Here is a 25574-nt window from a genome sequence, read left to right as displayed (position 1 = left end):
TCAACTTCTCGCACAAAGAATCCACTTTGTGTATGAGCCCCGGTCATCAAAGTTTATCAAATTTTACGGAATCCACCGTAAAACCTCACGGAATCCACCATGAAATATGCCTCCTGGCATCAACAACATAAAGAAATTTTTGCATTAAAGCTTCACATCTCACACAAAGAAATTTGTATATATCAAAAAAGTCAAGAAATGATCAATTTGTAGACTTTATGTAGATTTTATGCAAACCCCTCCTCCGAATGGATTGCAATACTTTTAGGATTGTACAAGGGAATCATGACGAGGTTTTGATTTTGATGTGCAAGGGGATCATGTCTTACACAAAGAAATTTTTGCATCAAAGCTTCACGTCTCACATAAAGAAATTTTTGCATATCAAAAAAGTTAGGAAATGATCAATTTGTAGGCTTCATGTAGATTTTATGCAAACCCCTCCTCCCAATGGATTGCAATACTTCTAGGATTGTGCAAGGGGATCATGATAAGGTTTTGATTTTGATGTGCTAGCCCATCAACTTATATACAAGGAGAGTTCAACTAGATTTGCAACTACCACTCAATAGAAGTGTGAATTGTATTCCATGGTAGCGTGATGGTCCATATCATGTGGGAAGACATCGATATGAGTAATATATGTCAAAATACCAATGAGAGGAAGTCCCATAAACCATTTCAACTAGCAATATGAAGCTCTTCCTTGCTAAGGACTTGATTCATATACAAATGTAGCATCACATTATCTTCTAACATACATTTATAGGTCAATGAAAGTAACCAAAATGATGTGGGAAAAACACAATTAAGATCATACTCTGACATCTTAATGGCACATCATTGCTTTGTGTTGGTCACAATTTAACATCCAGTTATTTTCCATTGTGCTCGTAGAGTAAATCAATGCTGCAAGAATGAGGATTCTATCTATGTAAGATGATCAAGATTGGCTAGTTCATCGAGCTTGGTCTCAATACGGCTTCGTTTGAAGGAGATGCTCAAACTTCCTTTCAAGACCTGATCTTATGAAACCTGAGCTGCTATATAAACTCCTTGGTGATTGAGGCAACCTTACTAAAGATGAGTTCATATTCTTGCCATGAGCATGGGAGAGACTTCACATCATAAGTGGTATTTTCATCAAGAAGGCCTAGATCAAGTTATTCATAGCTAGGGTGAATAGAGTAAAGGTGCTATCTAACCATTGAATACATGTGACTATATTTCCATTAATATCTACAATCATCCTAGCAACTAGTTCCAAGAGAGAATACCTCTCTTAAGAAGGTCTGAGGTCGAGAGGGACATTTGGCTTTTGGTGGTGGTTGATTTGATCAAGCAGTGTGAATGCTTAACTTTGGCTTGTCATAGGCATTGAATTTGGGGTGCTTTTAGGTATAGATGGGGGTCTAACATCCATTGGTTGGATTTGGTTTTGTGGATGAGATTGGGGTACAATTATAGTAGTCTTCAGCATTTTATTACAAGTGGGGATAGCTAGATTATGTGGTTTTGTCAACTCACTAGACTTTGATTCTTTACAAATTATTTACAAGTGTTCAGAGCTTGGGCTCTTCATAGGATTGACTAGTGGTGCTTGTGGTTCTTTTATGTTTCATCGAGTATGGAAGCCTTCTTGATAGGCAACAATGCATGGCATCATGGCCCATTCTTCTGTAGTTTATGGAAGTGCATAGTTGAGGACTTGTACACTTTGATGAAAGATGATTGCCGCCATAGTGGACACATTGGACATGTGATCTTATGGTTCATCACAAGGCATCTTAAATTCTTGCCATCTCCAATTTAAGTGCTACTACTTCGTTTGAGATATCTATACTCTTTCCATTGTCCTAGATTTTTATGAGAGGTTGCTCATTGTGGATTATGAATCTCGCATTGTGGATGGTAAGGCTAACAATAGGCTATATAGCGTTGGCATTTCTCTCTTTTAGCAAGTCATCCATATGAATTGTCTCTTTGGAAATTCTTTGGAAATCCTAACTAGCGTGTCTCTTTGCAAACCTAAGTTACTTGCTAGTGCCTTGTAGAGTTCTTCATCCTTTGTCCCATTAATGAATACAGTGGAGACTGCCTTTTGAGTGGGTCATTCTTCTATCACAATTCTTTGGTGGAGACTCTCAATTTAAGTGATATAATCATGAATTTCCTCTTTGTCCTTTTGTACTAACAGTCATCAATTTGACAATTAGATTGTTGTGTATTTTTCTTTGGGTAATCTCTTAATAAAAAGGTCATTCACAATATCAAAATCATTGCATTCGGCATCATCAAGACTAGTGAACCAAGTATGCCTTTGTCTCCCATGCACAATCCCAAGACTTGTGCATGTTTGGTGGCACCGTGGAGGTTGGTGGTCTCACAAATTGCTCGAATTGTTCCACAAAACTATATGGATCATCTCATGCCTTGTATTTCTCAACTTGTTTATCAGAATTTTAGTCTAGTTATAGGTGTTGTTGGGTGCAATTCCTAATCTAGTTAAGATTGAGGTAGCTAGTGTAGCACTATTTTGCTCATTAATTGAATTGTCTAGCAATCACTTAGTTAGGAGCTCAACTTGAATGAGTTCTACTTTGAGCGTTCATTTTATGCCAGCATTAATCCATGGTCTTGTGCACCCTATGAATTCCAAGATGCATTGCATTTGGCTAAGCACGGCCTCTTTCCTTTGCCTATCAACTCATTGTGCTTGTGTGAATCTCATGACTTGCTGCAATAGGTCCTTCCCTACCCTTTTTTCCTCCTATATCTCAATGATGATCTCATGTGCTGGTCTACCTACATTCATGCCTTTTGCTCATATTGTGCCAAGAGCTGTTGGATTTTGGCTGGAAATTCTTGAGGATCAATCCCGAGGTCCTTAGCATTTGATCCTGATGCTAACATGGTCATTTTTTGTTCTTATGCGGCTAAGGTTTCAATGATGATAATGAGGTTTCACTTATTCCACAAGGGTTTACTCGACTTATGTACTTCATGGGTTTGTTTTGTTGCCTTTTCCCCCTTGTGTCAGTATTGTTGCGGTCCAATTTTCCTGTGGTCTTTGAGTCCCATTTTCTTGTTTAAATTTTGGTGATTGGTTGATTCTTTTCCCCCCTTTTTGGATGACTTAACACATATACATGCTTCTTATCACATCAAGCAACCCCTTCCTTGCCACAACTAATTAATTGTGGATAGCACACAAAGAGGCTTTCAATTTTTTCTCAAGCAAAGTGAATGAATTCAATGTGGTTGTTTTTTATATTAGGGATGCTCAATCAAAATTTTCAATTAATTTTTGTGCAATTGCATTTTCATTTGAAACTTAGCACAATCACCAAAGCTCAAGAGGCTGTAAATAGCACTTAAAATTTGATATCGTCTTTCCCAATCAAGGTGCTTAATCTTATTATAGGTGTAGGGATCGCAAAACCCTTTTAATTTAAAGGTCAGTTTCATGCCTTTCAAGGTTAGCTCTATAATTTTATTTCTTTGGCTCTTATTTCAAATCTTTGCAATTTCTCAAATGGTAATTCAATGTGTTTGGTTAGGTGTAATTTTGAGATTTTCCAATAAGAATGTGGCTTATTCCCTCGACTTATGTCTGTTGGTTCCATGAGGATTCCAAGGCCCTTAGTTGCTTTAATAGTTCCAGTCGAGAATCACTTCCCTAGGTGTATAAAGATGGATAGCTAGGATATCATGGTGTGGTTGAGTGCCACGTTTGGGAAGCCACTATGATCGAGATTTTTGCAATAAAGGGTCACCGGATCACGAGGCTCCCAAATGGTGCTATCTAAGGTACTCTTGTTATAGAGAGCACAAGAACTTCCTTAGGCATCCCAGATTCTAGTTGAGGCTACTTCTTATAAGCCAAACAAGTGGTGTGCACCTAACTTTATCGTGCCTTGTGATAATGAAGAATTAGTTGGCTACATTGAGGTGCTCCTAATAATTGGATTGTCTAAGAGGTATGGCTCACTAAGCTCTCTAATAGGTCATGAGGTTTGCTTGATATGCACTAGTCTATCTTGGCAATTTCAATTGTAAAGACAGTCCTTGTGATTATCAAAGTACCTTTTGTATTGATAATGTGATTCCAATGAGTTCCCTTTCTCAAAAGTCCTCAACTAGCTACGTGAAAATCCAATCATCCCAAGTTATTGATGCTCTTAGGTTTTATGGTTGCCCAAATGTAAATTTGGTTCAAAGTGGGCCTAGAGGGATCATGATCACTCATGAGGTTTATGGCCTAGGTGGGTGAGATATAATGTTGCAACCAATCACAATCCCCACACCAAGCATTCTTACTTTGGTGATAGATAGGAATGACGCCCCTTGGGAGCCAAGATCATGTGGTCACTATCTCAAATAGCTACACACCCTAGAGAGAATGTTTAGTGACTAGGTAAAGTGCTATTGTGATTTATGGAACTCACACTGGTATTATTGCCTTAAATCCAATATATCTCTTGAAGTGGGACAATTTTTAGATGCACCCGAGATGAAATTTAAGGCTCTCCTATTTTGTGTGTGCGGCACTTTCACTTAATGCAATGCAAGGGATGATGAGATGCCCCTTAAAATAGCCCTTCCTACATTGCCCCTACTAACATCTCCAAGGTGCTAATCCAAGGGTATATGGGCCCCTCCTAGTGCAAAGTTTTTGTCCCAACAAGGTATTCCTATGGTGCTAGTATGATGAGATAATCTTGCACAAGATCTTATAATTAGTGTGAGGCCAAGGAACAAGGGGGTATGGGGTAAGAGTCCACGAGCCTCAAGTTTTCCCACAAGCAACACCTTGGGTTGTTCCTAATTGAGCGAAGGTAGCCTTATATATTGGCAAGATCAAGATCTTAGGTTCTTGGTCTGGCTAAGTCGCTTATGTAATGCTAACACGGTGCTATCCTTGTGCTTGAGACCTTAGAGAGTTGTAATTCCAATGCAAATGATCTCGATGTATTATTACCTTGATGGGCATCCTTGACGGGTTTGGGAGCATCTTGTATGCTAGATCAAGGGATGCATGGATTAGCTTGGCACTACTCGAGCTAACACCATTCGAGAATGAGGCATATATGGTCAACAAGGTGGCAGGATTCTGAGAGGAGTGTGGTTGTTTCTTCCGAGAGGTAGTGCCAAGTCCCATGAGGCTGAGAACCAGGCAGCTCCAAGGGATAGGAGTGGGGGTGTGGAGGGCCAAGTACAACTACACCAATACAGTGTATGTGGCAGCCATATTCAGACGATTGTGGAGCGCTCAATATGTGGCCGATTATTCCTGTCAAGGCCTTAGTAGGCCATCCTGCAGCCAATTTTGATATTGTAGTCAAATTTTGGAAAATCGAGGCCTCAATAGGCCATATTTGGACGATTGTTGAGGGCTCAACAGGCCATGTTGCAACCAATTATTCTTGTCAATGCGCTTTAATATGCTATATGGTGGCCAATTATGCTTGTCAAAGGCCTTGTTAGGCATTTTGAGACATGGCCTATGAGCTTCTTCTAGGGAGCGAGGGGTTAGGCTCTGAACCCTCTTAACAAGTGCTAGGGGGAGAGAAGAGAAGCACAAAGTCAACAACATCAAGAATTCAAATCCACACAAATTTGTGCGAGGTGAGAGTACGATAGCTATACCTAAGAGCTCTTTATGAAGGATGGAGTGAGGCCAATCTTAATGGAAATCCAACCCTCTTCCTTCCCTTTAGCTCTCCTCCGTGATGATGATAGACGTAGTCTCCTCTAGCTCATATTGTTGTGTCTTTATAGCTCTCCTTCTCCGCAAGTTCTAAACCAAAAGCAAATGCAAAAGGCACAAACGTAAACACACAACCCCAAACGTGAAAGTGACTTGAAAATCCAACATTAGATCCAAGCAAAAGCAAGAACTCTGCTTTTGGGCAACTTAGTCCCCCTACTTGTGGAACCCTCCTACTTGTGCTTTTCTATCGAATACCAAAGAGCTAAGAAATTTATATCTCTTTTAAATTTTCTAAGGTTTGGTTCTATCTTTCTACACTTCTCATGAAAAATCCATCACATGACCACAAATATATTACCAATACTCACGTGCAAATCGATTGTCTCTCGATCCGTCCATATCCTATGCTAATCCACGCGATGTTTTAGAGTGCGAGCTCCTATTCTATCACATAGTATGGAGAGTATGTACGTAGTTGCTCAATTCCGTGGGTCCTAGCAATGGAACCAAAATGTCATTGCTCAAGCATTTCAAGCAATGCAACTATGGCTATCTCTCACCTAACCATTGTAACTCTCCAAATGAGTGTAGCAAACTCATCAATTTACCTTCTCGTTATAGTCTATCCATGGAAGGCTCATCAATGGCTCCATGATCCTTGCAACGCACCGCAAGCCAACTCCACCTCCTTTGCTCAATTGATGCTATAAAAGCTCCATGAAGAAGAAGTAGTAGTAGTAGTAGCAGTAGCAGTAGCAGTAGCAATAGCAATAGTAGCAGTAGTAGCAGTAGCAAAAGCAAAAGCAATAGCAATAGCAATAGTAGCAATAGTAGCAGCAACAGCAGTAGTAGAAGTAGCAATAGCAGTAGTAGCAGCAGTAGGAGTAGAAGTAGCAAGAGAAGAAGACGAAGAAGAAGAAGAAGAAGCAGCAGCAGCAGCTGTGGTAGTGGTAGTGGTAGTAGTAGCAGCAACAGCAGCAAGAGCTTCTCCAACCAGTCCCTCGCTCTATCTCACACTCTCCATCTCTCTTTCTCTCTCAATCTCTTCACTTCTCACACAAGCAAGAAGCAATCAAGAAGCAAGAGAGCTCACAAGTTTGCACAACATAAGAATAAGCTTATTCATTCACTTTCCAATTTATACATGGCCTCAAATTTTGGGCACCCTCCTTTTGCATTTGCTTAGACCAGCCTTCCCTTATTACCTTGCAACATGTATATTCTTTTACCAGTTTACTGATTAGCTTGGCAGAGAGAAATTGATACAATTTGCATGGGAGTCATCTCTCACGCTCTTGTACAAAAATAATTTCAAGTAATTTTCTAATTTCAAAAGTTACAAGCTATTTTTTTGTTTCACTTTTTTTACACCTCTATAGTTTTCCAATTTTTTTCTTCTACCTTCTTTTGTGCATTTCTTGGTTGCACCTTCTTAGATGGGATTAATAGTAGTATATAATCAGGAATGGATTTATGAAAGGATGCTTTTATGTTCCCAGTTAGAGGGCCTATTTTACTACCTCCATGAATGAAGCTTATGGGTTCAAAGGGAGATTACTTTTCTTACTAAACCTTTTAGCAAATGTCCATACACCTATACACCAAGTGGCTAGTCAGTGACAAATAGAATAAGAAAGGTCGGTCACACATTGTGACTATTGAAGTTCCCATGTCTTGAGTCTCTCTCTCTTACTCTCTTGCTCCATCCACCATAGCTTACACCTCCATTGCTTTTGCTTGCTCATGCTCTCACTCGAGCTTCTCCCTTCAGTCGGTATCAAAGCCCTTGATTCAGGAGCTTCCTCAACTTGACTTTTGGATTTGAAAGCTTTAGCACTTCACTCATGGTAGCCATGGCTTCTTCCCTTGAGGTAGGCATTTGATCACTCGCTACTTCTCAACTATGTGGGCCTTCAAGCGCCTTGAATAGGATTACTTGAGCACTTCTAAGTGCTTCCCCAACCCCATGCGCCTCAACAAGGACAACATCAAAGATAGCAATAGCAACAAGATTTGCACCTACTATTGTTGCTCCATTCCTAATCTGATTTGGCTTCTTCTCTAGCTCTTGTGACCTCCAAGCTACCTTGGCAATCATCCTGAAGCTCCTTAGCATTGGCATTGTGATTTTTGGACATCATTTGAGCTCCACAACTCTATTATCTATTGTATATAGCAACATACATGATGTACACTATATCCAAGGTATTTCTTCATCACTTGAAGCTTGTCTATGCTTCTAATCATGCCTACTAGTTCTAGAATGGTTATTTAATGCTTGAGAGTCTCTTGTGGATTGGATTGAGCTCTAATAGCTCAATTTCAATAGAGTTTTACTGCTATTGTACCTATGGTAGCATACATGAGCTTTATAATACATCTATGATGGCTCTAATGCTTGGCCTTGATGTCCTCTAATGCTTGGCCTATGCAAGCTTGTGCACTCATTTTCACTGCTATAATATAGTGGATAGCAAGCAATTGTCTAGGAAATTTATGCCTATTATTCTTGGATGCCATTTGGGTTTTTCATACGATGTTTTGATGTATGCCATTGATGGCCTACACACGAATATGCTATTGAAAGCTTTTGAATGTTGACATTTGTATTGACAGTGTCTACTTGACATAGACACTTACGGGCTTGAGGATTTACTACATTTATTGCTCTTGGATGTATGGTCTTGATGTATCTTAGCTTCTGGATGCTTATGTACTTCATGTATTGAGCTTCCTTGCTCAGTTGGCATTCATTGTGTTATTCTAGTGGGAGTCACTTGAGTTACTTGGACATTTTTCATTCAAGCAAAGCTTTTCGGCCTTTGTGCAAGTTGAGGTCAATCCATTGAGACAGTGGTACTCATTGACACATGTCAATGCTCTCTTTATGCATACTAGATGCAATTACCTTTAGTGGACTAATTTGACTCATGTCTTGGATGCTGACACTTATATCTGTTAGTGTGATATCATTGATGTACACACATTGCTTGGCTATGTATTGAGCTTCATTATCCTTGCTCAGTTAGTCATGCATTTAGTAGTTCTGTTTTATTCTTCATGTGACCTACTATCGAAGGAATCAAGTTCGATGAAGTCTTTTGGATAGAATGGGGATTTTGTGTTACTTATTGTTGTGTTGGAGAATTTTAAGGGATTTGGGACATTGATAAGAAGAAGAACGTCACATAAAATCAAAAACAATGAGAGAACCACTTTAGGATGTCCTATCTTTGTTGCTTTGCCAAGCTTTGGCAAAATTTACATTCAAAATAGAACAAATATATGTTGCACCATAAAGGTGAACAAGAGAAACCCATAGGAATGCCACAAATTTGCTTGCAAATTTTTCCTTCTAATTGGATATAAGTATGATTGATAAGCTAGCTATTGATTAAGATAACTTCTTGGAGACTAAAGGAGAAAGATTTCTTTTTATTGCACTAGGAACCATAGGTGGAATTTGTTGGAAATTTTGGGAATGAAATGTACAATGAGTTAGCAAATCGAAAAGATCAAGATATTGTGGTGCTTAGGCTGATCTTTAAATCTTCAAATCCATCATGGGGAATGGATTCATAACATTTCTTAATATCCAATGAGCATGCACTAAAGATATTATTGGGGAGTCTAATGACAAGGTCAATAGTTGAGTCAATAAGCCAATATGATTGGATATGTAGGCCTGAAGTTAATAAAGTTTTCTACCTAAAGGGCCCACACATAGTTTGAAGCATTATCTTGCATGTGTTTGAAAGAGATGCGCATAGAATAGTAATTTCGGAATAGAGGCAAGATGATGCATTTGTAAGCCATCTAAAATCTAATTTATAATTTAAAGTTGGCCATAAGAAAGGGAAGTGACCACTAAGTAGGAGTTGACGTATGTCATCTTGATCAAGGGTAATAGTGCTAAAGTTAGGCCCACCAATTGGCTAGTTGTAATAAGAACTTTTTACATATGAATGAAGGGTTATTTGGAGCTTTTTCCAGACCATGAATAAAGAAGTGATATGTGAGAGTATCAAAGCACACGTGTGTATCCCTAATTTTTGAATTTTGGGATCTCATCAATATTTCGAGCTTATTGTGGAGGAATTGAGTGAATGACTCGTTGAGGTTAGGAATTTTCCATAAGAAAGGGAAGTGACCACTAAGTAGGAGTGAGTTCAAGATTTAAACGATCAACTAGTTCCTGAAATGATTGGTGTATGTCATCCTGATCAAGGGTATTAGTGGTAAAGTGAAGCCCACCAATTAGCTAGTTGTAATAAGAACTTTTACATATGAATGAAGGGTTATTTGGAGCCTTGTCCAAACCATGAATAAAGAAGTGATATGTGAGAGTATTGAAGCATGTGTGTGCATCCCTAAGTCTCAAATTTTGGGATTTCGTCGATATTTCGAGCTTGTTGTGGAGGAATTGAGTGAATGACTCCTTAAGGTTAGGAATTTGCAACTTGATAGTCTCACTATAGGTTAAATAAGTATTAAGTAGGGTACTCTTTGCTTCTTGAATATCAAGGGGTCTTATAGGGATATGATTTAGACCCAATTTTAGTACTTTTTAAAGAAGAATCCCTAATAATATCAAGGTTGGAAGTGACAATATGTTGACGATCTTTAAAATGGAATTTTGAGTCATAGAGGTGACAAAATCATAAAGGGTCGATACTATTTATGACAAAGCAAACTCTTAGGAGATACAATGATTATTTGAGAGAGAGAAGAAAGGACTATCCAAATGTGAAAGATGACCATACTAAACTAGGAAGAGATACATCTTGAACAAAAAAGAATTCTCTTAGAAGAGATTTAAGTTGTATATTCTCCAAGAGTACATTGAAAAACAAAACATGGATTACAATCTTTAGACTTCTTTATGGATAGAAGAACTTCCTTCCATGCAGTTGCTTAAGAAGAGAAATTTGTATCAATCATACAATAATTTTTTTAATAATGCTACTATATTCTTCCAATGATATACCTTTACATTTCAAATTTGTGAAAGTAGAGCTTCTAGTGGATGGTTCATAGAGGACCATGTTTCTATTTCCAAAGTTCCTTAGCTTACCACGAGGGTATCCTCTTTTACCACCACGTGATGATGTATTTTGTTCAGAAAAGTTGCTCCTTTTGTTATCTTGTCTGGTAGATTCATGAATGTTGGTCTTTGAAGGAAGTAGGCATTTATCAATAAGTTGTATGCCATCTCCTCTTAAGATTTGCAAGTAGACTACCATTTTTATGAGTGATTATCTTCTTCATGGCCGATAGAATGAGCTCATTGCTACAAGTGAATACTGATGACACTTTGATGAAAACATGGCATTCACCAATCCATTTGAAGAAGAGAACCATAGATTCCCTTAATGTTCTTCCAATAAAAATATTTTCAATATTGTGGATGATGAACCACAATGCATGATCCAACCATAGAATAGAACTATTCTTGCATTCTATTTTGTTGACCAATAGCATCACATGCATATTTCATAAAAGGCCTAAACTAATTCATGCATCCATAAAGGAACTTAGCATCCTTGTTACCTTCTGGTTCTTTGTGAGACTAAGTGGACACACAAAGACCATACGGGGAAGGGCATCTATTTGCTTCAAATGTCTACATTGAGAATGGTCCCAGTAGACATGTAGTGCCTAATAACAAAGACGTCCCCCATCATGAGCAAGTCTAGAAGATTCATTAGCTATTGTAGATACATCTTTTTCACCAAGTAAAATAAGACACATTTCAATTAGGATTAGGGCTACAAGAGTATAGGCCCCAAAACTCCAAACTCTTGTTTTTTTGTCCTGAAGAAGGGATTCCAAATGTTGAGGTGGAATGAATGCATTCACATGAAGGGTTTCCTCCTTGTTATTTACCAGGCATATGCCAAGTAATGGCTAGAACATTGGCTGCCTCTTCGGAATTGATTGGCAAATGGGAGAGGAGTATTCGATATTTTCAAGGCTTGGAGAGGATGAGAGGATTTCAAATGATGTCCTTGGCTTGGGATTCTTAAAAGAAAATAGTACTTTGTTAATAGTAAACACATGTTTTAATATTTTCTAAGAAGAATCAAGCCATTCAATGTGAATTTTTTCATTCTCTTCTATACACATGGGTAGGCTTTTAGTAAGTGCTTACGCTTTGTGATAGTAGCTATAGGGTCCACCAAAAGAGTTTGGTAGATTTTTAGCCATCCAACGATATCTAGTTGCAAGAGTAGAAGGGCCTCAGATTCTAAATCATTGGCTAGGGTAGAAGAGTCAAGATGAATGACCATATGGTGAAATTCAACCTCATTAATACATCTAAGTAACCCTTGTACAAAAGTAGGAGGTGCAAGGAGAGCATCACCATAGCCAAGAGACAGCAACTTAGAATGCCACATATTCTGAAAAGAAAGTAATTAGAACCATGAATGGTTATAAAAGATAAAGAGCGTAGCTGCACAAGTAGACCATGACCACTAACTAGTATGTGTGTGTTTCACCAATGCGCTTATCATAACAATACACATATTGCTTATTTTAGATAGTGGCAATAAGATAAAGTTTTTTCCAAAATCTTGGCTACATGATATTTTATATGAATTACATGCGGGGTGCTATGAACCAATCTCAATAGGAGTACACGTTGGAAATTTTTTCAGCATACTAATGTTTGCTATATACCACATTTATTAAGAAATTTGGAGGATTGGAATTTCTTCCAAATCAAGGTGCTAAGAACATGGCAAAGAGGTGACACTGTTACTTGGAAAACCAACCAGAGACACAAGTTTGTGAGAATTGAAAGACATCAATGGGTTGCAGATGTCACGGGATCACCTCAGTTATTATCCCCTTTACACCATGTGGATAATACTTGATTTATAGCCAAGGAAGACATAGTTGTAGTGGTATAATTGCGTTTTATCTCTTAGTATGAGCTAATCCAATTGTTGTAGATAAGCCTGTAGTGTGGGAGTAGGTGTAGTTTGTTGTGAGAATCCCATAGGATAGTTGAGAGATCTTTGCAATTTTTTCCAAATTTTATTTGTAGTGCAAGTTAACTATGGAAAAATATTAGACAATTATGAAGAGAAATTTTTTTTAATTAAGAGCAAAGGGAAAACCCGCTTTCCAATATTTAAATGCTTTCCAAAGATCTTGATTACTATGCATTAACAACCCAAGTAGCATTGTCATGTTAGTCAAAGCCAAAGAGGAAACAAGGCTGAGTTTCGTATCCTTATAGTGAAACCAATGGACTTGGCTAGTTGCTAATGTGTTTAGGGATTGTCAGGCTCTGGCTCGTTCCACCATCTAGTGGATTTGAGGCTAGTTTTTTTGCTTTAGGTCCTTGTTTTTAGGACAACATAGTGGCATGATGCTTGACAATCCTATACCACTCATTGAATGTAGACTTCCAACTTCTTGCACCCACTTCTTGACTTTATCAATTATTTTGTCACTCAATGTTAAGATATTCCTTTCCTTAGAGCCTTCCACCTACTTGGTGCAAGGACCAATGGTGGTGCTCTTAGTATTGGACACAATTTTGTTCATTATTTGTGTGGTAATCCCTTTGCTTTACAACAAGAGATTTCCAATTTCTCTCTTCCTTCTCTTATTAATATTATTTTTTCCAATCATAGGACCATAGCTAAAACCAATGGTCCTAGGATGTTGACACTAGCTTTCTTGTTTTGAGACCTTGTGGTTGCATTGATAGGTATTGGTATCATGTCCTTGTCATGAATCATCTCTACCCCAAAGAGCATGAGAGGCATGGATGGAACAATGGCCTTACTCATGCTTGCCTCCCTCCTAGGACAGTCAGGATACATATGGGTTATCCTACATTTGAGGCATCGTTGGTCATGTTGACTATCCTTGAAAGGTTTAGTTTTTTGGGGACATCTCGAGGACACATGTCCTAGCTACCCACAATTCCAGCACTCAATGGGATCTTTATATTGAATTGGTGCTCTTCCTCTTCCTGGCCCTAACACCATGACTTGTATAAGTCAATAGTCCATAAGAACTGCGTTATTCTCTTTGTCATAAGTCATCTAGGGTTTTGAATATTCCTCTTATTAACTCAACTCATCAATGTACATCATCCATGCACATGGCCTTGTGTAGAACAAGATTCAAGTCAAACTTGTCAAGTGTTGAGTTACTAGCCATGTCCTCATAAATGTGTTTGACCCATATCCCTTTAGCAACTACTTTTGAGACAATAAGGTCATGGGTTAGAGGTAAGGCTTAGTGTAAAGAGTGGAGGATTCAAGGTAGAGTGGAAGGGGGAAGAGAGGTAGGTGATGAGAAGGTGGAGAGGAGATGAAGTGGAGAAGGTGAAGAAGGGAGAGGTGGGTGAGGTCAAGACGATGGAGTGGTGGTGGAGTAGGTGGAGAAGGGAGAGGTGGGTGAGTTCAAGATGGAGGGTTGGAAAAGGTCAGGTAGATTGAGAAGGTGGGTGAACTCGAGATGAAGGATTGGAAAATTTGGGGTAGGTCAAGAAGGTGGCTCCACCAATAACCGATCTAGGGGTGCTAGTGACTATTTGTATGGCTGGAGGTGGCAAACAAAGGCGACTTCATTGGGTAGATCTATGAAGGTGGCAATCTGATGGAGGGAGATACTAGGGGTGCTAGTGACTATTTGTATGGCTGGAGGTGGCAAACAAAGGCGACTTCATTGGGTAGATCTATGAAGGTGGCAATCTGATGGAGGGAGATACTACATGAGCAATAGGCATTGTTGGATGTTGCAGGGCATGTGGGGATTGTCATGGTGTAGTGACATTGAGCCGTGGATGTGGTAGTGTGGTGTGGTGCTTGGCGTGGTGGCCTGATGGAGTGGGAAGATCCCAAGCAATGTGACTCAGGGTATTGGTCATAATGTAAATTGCAAAACGGCTAGTGCCTGGCTTCAAGGCATAGATAATGGCAATTCAACCCAAGGCAGCATGGCAAGGTCTAGGCACCACAGTTTAAATTGATGTGGTAGCAAGCTACCAAGCAACACAGTGCAAGTTGGTAGTGGTGTCGAACTCCAAAGCACGTGATGGCACAAACAAGGAGATGAATTTTGGGGGGGGGGGAGGGGTGGGGAGAAGGGTGGGAAGAAAAACCTAACCTTAGCTCCCTTCATTTGAAAAGAAAAAAATGTGTTTTCCTTTTCTTTTGTAATTATAATAAAAATTTTATAGATATTAAAGCTCCATGTGTTTAGGGGTGCATTCATGTGCAAAACATGCATGCAACCCCCTTCTCTCTATAACGTTATGCATAATTTCAATCAAAACCCTTGTATGTGCATAAGGGTCACTTCCTCTCCCAAAAATTTACTCTTCCCTTCCCTTCCCTCCAGGTGGACCTTGTGAAAGTGAAAGCATTCTTTGCACATTGTGATTTTTTGGCTATTTTTAATACATTTCCTCTCTTCACTCTTCATTACCATCAATTATCCCACATTCTTATTCTTCTAAAAGTACATAATACAATTGGTCATGCTTAACTATGTTTGAATGCCATATCATTAATTACATGATGAAATTTTTTATTCAACCAATAGAACAACACCTAATTATACATGTGTTTTGGAGTTGCACCTACTTATATGCACTTATGTATCCCTGCTAGTTCAAAATATGAAGTATGCAAGCAACTTTGTGGCCAACATATCATTGGTCTTGGCAAATGGAACCAAACATGTAGCTTTCACATGTCAAAGATGAGATCATGGACACACCCTTATTAGTTAAAGGGTTTGACTCATAAAGTCATGGCTATCTCTTATCTAGCCTACTTACATGTGCATGATACACAACAAACTAACCTACCAATGTTAGATCAAATTGAGTGGTTGCAATGAGTGTGCTTACCAACACTTACCATGTTGTCAATTGTAAAGGAGGACATGAAGAGAGATAAAGAAAACTTCTCTTGCCACATCCCTCAATTCCTCACACTCCTTACCTCTCACACTCTTAGTACCACTTGAGTTGCTCCAAAAGAATAGATTAAGAAGAAAAGAGAAGTGCAAAAGCTTCACTAAATGTCCCTCGCTCTCAGACTCTCTTGTCCACCCACTCAAATAAATTTCATTATATTTTCAAACACTTGTCTTTGCAAGGAATTGACTTTAAGGAGAAACTTCCACCATTGTTCTTGCCATTTACATTGTTTGAATCATGGGACACATTCCATACTACATGTGTAAATATGCCTATTGATAAACTAAAATTGAAGGATGTAGAGGGTACATTATTCAATGAAGAGGTTGACAAAAAGAATATTGATGCTTCTTGTATCTCTTATGCTTTAACAGTCAGAGGTGGTAATGCTAAAAGTAGTAATGACCACTGTTGGAGAGACTCTTAGAAGTCTTGTTCACATGGACATTCTTGTAGTAAGTTCCATGGTTGTAAGTCCACATTTATTTTTCATTTTGTGGAAAAGTAGTAATGACCACTGTTGGAGAGACTCTTAGAAGTCTTGTTCACATGGACATTCTTGTAGTAAGTCCCATGGTCGTAAGTCCACATTTATTTTTCATTTTGTGGAAAGCAAAGTCATATTCAGCCACAATGCCATAAAACACATGATGATGACAAGCACAAGGAAAAGGGAAAGAGTAAAGTCCATGCAAATAATAATGATCGTAGCTTTGTCTCTAGCAAGTCCAACATCAAGATTGAAGAGATTAATGTCATACAGGCTGATTCTGAAGATGATTACATACTTGCAACTTCTTCTCTTGATGTTTCACAGTTGATAATGTCTTGTCCAACTATGCTCAATGTTGGTTTATTAATTCAAGGGCTTCATTTCATGTTACCCCTCATCGAGAATAGTTCCACTCCTATCATAGTATGAGAGGATTTGTCAAATTGGATAATGACTTGGCATTGGATATTGTTGGTATTGGAGATATACATTTGTAGTTTTCCTCAAGATGCATCTTTACTTTCCATGATGTACGCCATTTTTGGCTTTGACTAAAACCCTACTCTCTACTGCCCAATTCGATGCTGGAAGTTACTTTGTATCTTTTGTGGATTTCTCGTGGAAGATTACCCATGGGAATCTTGTCCTGGCACAAGGTGCCAAATCACGCACTCTTTATTCTTTACTTGTATTTGGGTCTTTCGACCATGTTTTGGTAGTAGCTATAGTACTACATGTTTGTTATGGCATTGTCACCTTGGACACATGTCATTAAAGGGAATGAAAATGCTTACCCTTTGCAATATCTTCTATCCCTTGACTAAAAATATTTTGATTATTATGATCCTTGTCTCTATACAAGCAGACATGTAGTTCACATAAGAAGTCTGGCATTACATGCATGGATGAGCCTTTGGCTCTTGTTCATTTTGATGTTTGTGGACCTATGCCCTCCTAGTTATTAGGTGGCATGAAGTATTTCATTACTTTCATTGATGATTACTCACACAAGGTCTGGGCATACCCCATAGATCAAAAATCAGAAGTAATACCTATGTTTTAGTGTTGGCTTGCTTATGTTGAGAAATAGTCTAGCTATAGATTGAAATGCCTACAATCTAATAGTGGGGGTGAGTATATGTCTAAAGCCTTTGAGTAGTTTTGTGATGAGAGGCATATTAAGCATTAATTGACCACCAAGTATACCCCGCCTTAATTTTGTATGGTTGAGCACATAAACAGGACGATTCAAGAGAAAGTATACTATTGTGCCTTGGACCATTATATGCATATTTATAAATAGTACCAAGTATACTACTATCGTACATTTGATTAATCAATCCCCATGCACTACTCTTGGCTATCAAGTTGCAAAGGAGGTATGGTCTTAAAAACCTCCATTATATGCACATTTGTGTATCGTTGGCTATGACACTTTCTGCCATGTTTCCAAGGACAAGCACAATAAGTTGAATCCTAAGTCAATAAAATGCAACTTTCTTACTTATAGGGTTGCAAGTGAGATGGGCTATCACCTATGGGATTTGTAGGCTCCGAAGGTGATTCGCAGCCACCATGATGTTGTTTTCCATGAGGAGAAAATGCATAAGCAGTCTAAGTAGGTTGTTAAAGTACGCAGGGTGATATTTCAAGAGGAGCCTCTTGTTACTATACAGCCAGCTAGATAGCTTGCAACAGTTGATGCTCTAGTGTCCCATGACTTTAATGTACACGTCCAACAACTTGTTTTTTGACAATCTACTAGAAATAGACATCAATCTAATTGATTTGCACCCTCCATGGATTATGTTATGGTGACAAATATTTGTGAGTCTCTTACTTATGATAAGGCCATGCACAGAGACAATAGTCACTCTTCGAAGAGAGCCATGCAATCAAAGTATAACTCACTACAAAAAAATATCATACATGTGATTTGGTTCATTTACATAGTGGAAAGTGTCCTTTGCCATGCAAGTAGGTATACAAGTTGAGCAGTATCCCTGGATGCCCCAAGCCCATATATAAGGCCAAATTGGTTGCTAAGGGCTTTAAGCAAGAGCACGGTATTGACTTTAATTAAGTCTTTTCTCCTACAGTCAAGATGACTACCCTACGATTGGTTTTTGCCTTGGTTGCACAGTAAGATCTGGAGCTTTATCAAATGGATGTCAAAATGGCTTTCGTACATGGGGACTTGCATGATGAGATTTATATGCAATAGCCTAAGGGATTTGAGGAAAAAGATAGGGAACACTTACTATGTAAGTTGAGAAAGAGCCTTTATGGCCTTATACGAGCACCTAGGGAATTGTACCACGTGTTTGATACTTTCATGCATTCATAGGGATATGCCCACAATGATATGGATCCATGTTTGTACATAAAGAAGGCCCGTGATGGCAACCTTATGATTTTGATACTCTATGTGGATGATGTATTGACTGTCAAGAGTGCTCATGTGATGAATTGGATGCCTTGAAGTGTCAGCTCAAGAAGAGCTTTGAGATAAAAGACATGGGATAGGCCTCACGTATTTTTGAGATGCATATCACGCGCAATTTCTCTAAGGGGCTCCTTTACTTGTCATAGAACAAGTAGATCCAAAAGGTCCTCGAGCGATTTCATATGCGAAACGTTTAGTCTATTGCATGTCCTTTACCTTTAAGGTAAAAGTTAGTCAAGGCAATTCTGCAATCTGATGACCAGAAGGTAGAGATGGCTAAGATCCCTTATGCATCTATAGTGGGCACTTTGATGTATGCCATTATAGCCACTCTTCCTAATGCAGCATTTGCAATGGGAGTTGTGGCATGCCATACGGATAGACCTCGCAGGCAACATTGGAATATCATGAAGGGTATCATGAGGTATCTTAAGAACTCTACAGATATGTGCATATGTTATTGTAGCTAGGATACTAGAGTTGTGGGGTCCACTTACTCGGATTATGTAGAACATGTAGACAGCATGAAGTTTGCTCTTTCTTGGATATCTGAGATACAAAAATGTATGGCCTTGTCCACTACAGAGGTAAAGTATGTTGTAGCCACTGAGGCTTGCAAGAAGGCTCTTTGGTTAGGCCGTTTGGTAGCAAACCTTGGTATCACTAATGTGATTTCTACGTTGCATTCGAATTCTATGAGTGCTATTCAGTTGGCCAAGAATCCAATCTTCCATGCAAAGACAAAGCACATTGAGGTGTATTACCACTTTATCAAAGAGGTCGTTGAGGACAAGTCCATCGATCTTGCCAAGATCTCTGACCAAAATCTTGTAGATTTACTCGTTAAAAGTCTCTCAATTGAGTGTTTTTCCTTTCTTAGAAAGATGATGGGCATGGTATGAGGTGACATCGTTCCTCATCGTGTTGTATTTTTTGTCCATTTGTACTTTTTTGCTTTTTCTTTCCCTCTCTTCACTAGAGGCACATTCGCCTTTAAGTGTGATCTTATTGGGGGTAAAGGTGCATGTGCATATGCTGCCTGTGTATTCACTACATTGAAAGTACGTGCACACTTGTACACTGCAAGCAATGGGCACCCATCAATGTTACTTCATTCTTTATTCTTTCAGTGACAATAGAATAAGGGAGTCTGATCATACATTGTGACTGTTGGAGTTCCCACACCTTGAGTCTATCTCTCTTGATCTCTTAATCCATTTTCCATAGCTCATTCCTCTATTGCTTCTGCTTGCTTATGCTCTCACTCGGGATTCTTCCTTCAACAAGTTTGCACACACACGAATAGCCATTTCCATAATCTTTTATCCCTTAATATAAAAGTATTATGGTTTCCTATCCTTTTGGGCATTGAACCCACACTTAAGGCCTCTTAGCCACCCACACTTGCATGCACTTAGGTACTCATATGAAGCACACTATGTTTCTCAAAATAATAACTACAACTTGCACAAGAGTGAACCCAAGAATGAGCCCAACCTTCCTTTTCTATTGATAAACATCTTTAAACAAAAGGATTACTACATGGCACATAATCAAAACATTTGTTGCACATAATTTGTAGACACTTTTACTTCTTGGTATGCTTGCTCTCCAAAGGCTTAGCAGAGAGTTACAAATATGACTAGCAATGAATTTTTACTTTTATATAATTGTGCTTATGTATAGAAGAAGGCCTCTCTTTTGGTGGTTTCTTTACTTTGTATCCTCCTCCTTGTAATATAAATATGTGTACACATCCGCATGTATTTTGTAACAAGCATGCATGGAGGAAGCCTCATAATTGTTGTTGGTACCCATCATTATGTTCTCCTCAATTTGTAAGTATTATATTATGGTTTGTGGATGTTGCTCATTTGCTTCTACCTTGCTTGCTCGATTCATCATATTGTGTGCTTGTTTCTTTGTCTTGTGATTTGTAGGAGTTATTTATGTGCAAGATTTTTAGGCAATGTCTACAATAGGGGTAAAGCTATTGCTACCCTCTAAACCATGGTTTAAGATGAGGCCTATCCAATTTGAGTCCCTCGTGTTGAGTTTGATGTGTAATTAATTAAAATAAAGCTTGATATGTGGTAGTGATGCCATGTAGGAAAGAGCCTTGGAGGCTGAAAATTAATCATTAGAAGGGTTCATCTTTAAGCTTCTCAAAAACCTTAATGCTTAGGTTATTATTTAACACTTATAGACTTAATCCTTGAACTTCTCTCTCTATTATGTCATAACAAGCCTCACAATTGAAATTTATTTTTAGAAAAAAGTTGTTAGAATTGAAAAAATGCGTTATTATTATCATGGATTGATGAGGCTTCTTTAATTGAGCATCCCAATGTGGCTATCTTAGATATAGTCTATTTTAGCTTTCATACAAGGCAAGCATGTCCATGACCATCCTCCATATATATAGAGCTTTGTATGATATCAATGCGTGCATTCACTACAAACAACCTATCTTTCTTTTGGCCATGAGCATGGCCATGAGCAATGAACTTGTCAAGTTTACCATTTCTAAACTCCTCAATGAAGTAATCATATTTATCGTACCTTACTTGCAACCCTTGATTAGCCACTTTCCAACAAACACCAAATTCTTAGTGATCATAGGCACATAAAAAACATTCCCAAGTTTATTCTCTATCCCATTTTTGGTTACCAATGCGAGTGATCTTATGCAATGTATCATCTCCCATAGTAACATACTCCTCACTTTGCATTTCTTGCTTCCTATCAAACCATTCTACATGATATATGATTTATAGATCCTGAGTCCAAAAACCAATCATCCTCTCTAGGAGCATATGTCATGCTACCAAGTACATGCTCCATAGCAAAAATATTACCTCTAGGTGATGAACCACCTCTAGAGACATAGCCTCTGCCTCCATAACCACCTGTATAATGCCCATAATGAGTCCTTCTACGACCTCTAGACATAGCATTTTGTTTATGGTAACATTCTTTCTCAAAATCGCCAAATTGTCATCTTCCTTCATAGCCATTATTACCATTGTAGCCAATCATAACATCGATGATAATATTGGGAGAACCATCTTAAAGGTCCCATTTTTGTTTATTTACTAGTCTTTGGCCAAAAAAGAATTCAAAGAAGAAGAGGTAAAGGCTACATCATGGGGATAGTAAGGGAAATCCATAGGTATGACAAGTTTGCCTAAAGAGTTTCTCACCAAGGTGGATGAATGTGTCATCAATTAGCAATTTATTTATCATAATAGCTTCATCTATGTTAAAAGAAAGAGTTTTCATTGCTTTAGTCCAAGAACCTTAGCAATGCAAACTAAGAAGCTCACTAAATGAAATGAATTCACATTTGGATTGTTGAAAGACCATTTGATTATAATAGCCATTATCTCTTTTAGGACATTAGCTCCATTGTGTGACATCACTCATAACATTGCTTAATATTTAATGAGTAGGTGCTAAAGGTTCTTCACTATAAGCTAAGTGTAAATACCATTGATGGATCAACGATCCAAAAATGTTGAATTTTCAAGTCAATTTTTAGGAGAACATCTCTATTAGACTTCCCACATTTCTCTTACAAAGCTAGTTTTGAAATGTCTAATAATGAAGTACAAAGGAGCAAGGGAATATAGAGGAAATAGCCATCTAAATTCCTTTTTACGAGCTTTGTAAGAATCCATAAGACAAGGGAGCTAAGTGTAGAAATAATGCCAAACTTTTTTGCCTCGCAATATAATGGCCTCTTTTACTTTCTCATTATTGATTGGGCCTTTATGTATCATTCTTATTTTCATGTTCTTCAATTTCAAGTTTATCATCGAGTTCTTCAATTTTCTCCTTAACTAGGATCAAGTCAACCCAAGAATCCTAGTCCACCCATAAAAACCCAAGCGCACCTAAAAGCCCAATCCCATCAAGGGAGGACCCATGAGAGCAAGAAGATTGAGAGTGATTACCTTGTTTGCTAGACTATGCACCCAAATCTAGATTATTCTCTCTTTGTAAAGGAAGAAAATATTTGTCAATAAGCTTTATGCCATCACCCTTTAGGTAGCTTAGTCAGCTAACAATACAATGGGTAAGGATCTTCTAAATAATTGTAAACACACATTCCTTATAAGAAAATACCAATTACAACTCAATCAAATTGTGTGCATAATTAATCCATATGATGAAATGAAGAATAACCTCTTGTAGCAAGTGACCAAAAAAGTTTTTTGCCAACATTGTGTAGAATGAACCACAAGGCATTATCAAACCCCATAAGGTAGTATCACAAGCAATCTGATAATGGAACAAAATCATCCATTTAGTCTCTACTTTATGGACTGAAGTTTCTCAAGCAATTTGATAATCGAACAAAATCATCCATATAGTCATTTCTTTCATGTTTTGGCAACGACACATAATCCATATTGTAGTACAAACGGTATCCTATTGCTTTGAAAGTCTACATTAAGAAGTGTTCATAACACCAAATAGTTACTAAAAATCAAGATAAACCATCTCAAGCAAGACTTGAAATTTTCATAGATGTTGCTTTTTAATCCTTTTCTCCAAGGGGCAACAACTGCATCTCGATTAGAATGCAAATTGCCAAACTATATATTGCACATCTCAATTAAGTGGGATGGTAACCACCAAACCATATATTCCAAAGTTCAAATCTTTGTTACCTTCTTATGGGAAAAGTGGAATTAATACATTCACATAGAAGGGCTCATCTTGTTTACATGTCCAATTAGAAGTATGTTTCCAATGGCTACAATGCATTCTTCTTCTTATTAGATATACTCAATACCTCACTTTCATAAGGTGCCACCAATGATCCATGATCCTCAAAGTGGTAAAACCCCCATTATGAAGAGAAGCAATGTGTAAAGCTCAAACATTGGCTGGTTCTTTAACTTTGTATACCAAATGAGATCTCACCATCATAAAATAAATCAAATCACCCCCATGAGTTAATGATTTTTCAGATTTCCCATTTGTTACTAATGAATGAATATGATCAAAGAGAGAGAAAAGACATTACAGAAGATGAATTAATTCTTGTTAGGGGCATCTAACCGAGTTTGTCTTACTTAATTTCATGATATATTTGGCTTATTTCAATTGTTATATTTGATGGCCATTGTGAATATGACCTTCGTGTGGGTGAATAAAAATATACCAAGGGAAGACCCTAGAAATCAAACAATCAACTATATTTCCCTGAGCATCATACACACACACACACACACACAAGGCATGTGTCAATGTTAAGCTGTTCGTTGGCTAGGCATTTTACATCAACCCATGGCTGCACATCCATTTTCAGCCTTAACAAGAAGGCTTCATCAACACAGTAATCCATGCATTAGCAAGTGCCTGTCCCTCTCGCTCCTTTGTAGTCCACAATAACAAGAACTAAAATCATTATCACAACAATTGAACCATGAAGACTCAATCCAAGAACTCTCAACTTCTTCAAAGAGCAACAGCTTCTTGAAATGGCTCATAAGAACACCTTATCATTATGTAAGGCTATGATACACAAAGAGCTGCAGTCAGTTCCAGTTTCTAAACAACATTAATATACGCATTGGCAAGTGCATTTCCCTCTCGTTCCTTTGTAGTCCATGATTGTCTCATTCATAACAAGAACTAAAATCATTATCACAACAATTGAACCATGAAGACTCAATCCTTCATTCAATCCAAGAACTCGACTTCTTCAAAAAGCAACAGCTTCTTGAAATTACTCATAAAAGCACATTATCATTATGGAAGGCTATGATAATCAAAGAGCTGCAGTCAATTCCCAGTTTCTAAGCAACAATATTTTTCCCTCGATTGTTTTGAAGATTATGTTCGCTGGGTAATCCACTATGATACGACAAAGCAAGAGAGAATTTTCAAGAAATCAACACTGTTCAGTGTGCATCCACTTCAGAAAGCTGACACAATTTTCGGACTAAGCCTTGATCCCAAGTAGATTGTATTACCTGATTAGCATACAAGAAGTTTTATTTGCATTTGTCGTACCCAACTTTCCTATTCTGGCTCCCTCTTGGAGTCCTCTTGGGAATGGAAAGACCCTTCAAACCTCCTGCCAAACATCCATGCTTCTTAACCAAAGCTGCAAGAGAATTTGGATACATTCAAAAATCACCATTCAGAATGACTCCAGTAATCTTCTGAAAAAGGACACTGATCTGGAGCGTAATGAAAAAATTGTGATATCTGATCACATCAGCCTGCCCCCACATAATAAAGAATTTACCTTTCCAGTGCAATTACTAGTCACGTAAGTACAAACTCACTTGCAAGCATATATGCAAAAAAAAATAGGCACCATATAAGCTTGCCAAGTCCATGTACAGATCCCCATCGAAGGAATCCTAATATGTCCAGCCCGTCGTGTCAACGAAAATCTTCATGCGTGACTTCAGAAGCGACCCTTGTTTCAAGCATTGAGCATTGCTGTTCTTTGTTACTGCTGCCAAATTGTATTGACTGGCCAGTGAGGCCTACTGTGAATTCACAAGCAGCCTAAAGGGAAGCCTAACTACTAGGTATTGTCGTTTTAAACTGCAACGACTTTCGTCAACTAGAGTGTGAATAGACTCTCATGCTCATGCAGCATCCAATTGTGAAGGCCACAATGAACCTCATGAGTGAAAGCAGTAGTGTATGCCATGGCCCACATGCTCCTGAACAAGAGCAGAACTCCCATATTTGTCAGTTCAAAGCTCCATGACTTGAAGCACCATTACTGTAGACACCATTTTCTTTCCGAACTCTGCGGTAAAATAGAACATAAGCTGCAGCAGTCTTTATGTCATCTTCACCAACAGGTGAGACGTGACTGTCATCAAAGTTGTACCATCGTTTATCATCAAGGAGCTGCATAGCCAACACCATAGCAGCAGCAATCATTCAGTCAAATCATGTAGAAGAAAGTTTTATTAAAACCAGGAAACATACA

At 38.3% G+C, this 25574-nt stretch overlaps 1 protein-coding gene across 4 annotated transcripts in view; it reads right to left on the bottom strand.

Annotated features, from left to right (window-relative positions):
• Positions 1-23796: 23796 nt before the first annotated feature.
• The window catches only part of LOC148010996 (ubiquitin carboxyl-terminal hydrolase 9-like), a 38669-nt gene continuing 36891 nt past the window's right edge, over positions 23797-25574 (bottom strand). For all 4 annotated transcript variants that reach the window (XM_087671624.1, XM_087671625.1, XM_087671626.1 and 1 more), the window contains one exon: positions 23797-25492. In XM_087671624.1, the coding sequence (XP_087527750.1) occupies positions 25328-25492 (165 nt within the window). In that variant the 3' untranslated portion in view covers positions 23797-25327. The remainder of the gene's footprint in view (positions 25493-25574) is intronic.

The sequence above is a fragment of the Lygodium microphyllum genome, chromosome 29 (assembly GCF_053477565.2).
Source record: "Lygodium microphyllum isolate KBCC chromosome 29, Lygodium_microphyllum_v1.1.10, whole genome shotgun sequence".
NCBI classification, from domain to species: Eukaryota; Viridiplantae; Streptophyta; class Polypodiopsida; order Schizaeales; family Lygodiaceae; genus Lygodium; species Lygodium microphyllum.
Note: the sequence above shows the minus strand (reverse complement) of the source record. Positions and strands in the feature narration are given on the sequence as shown.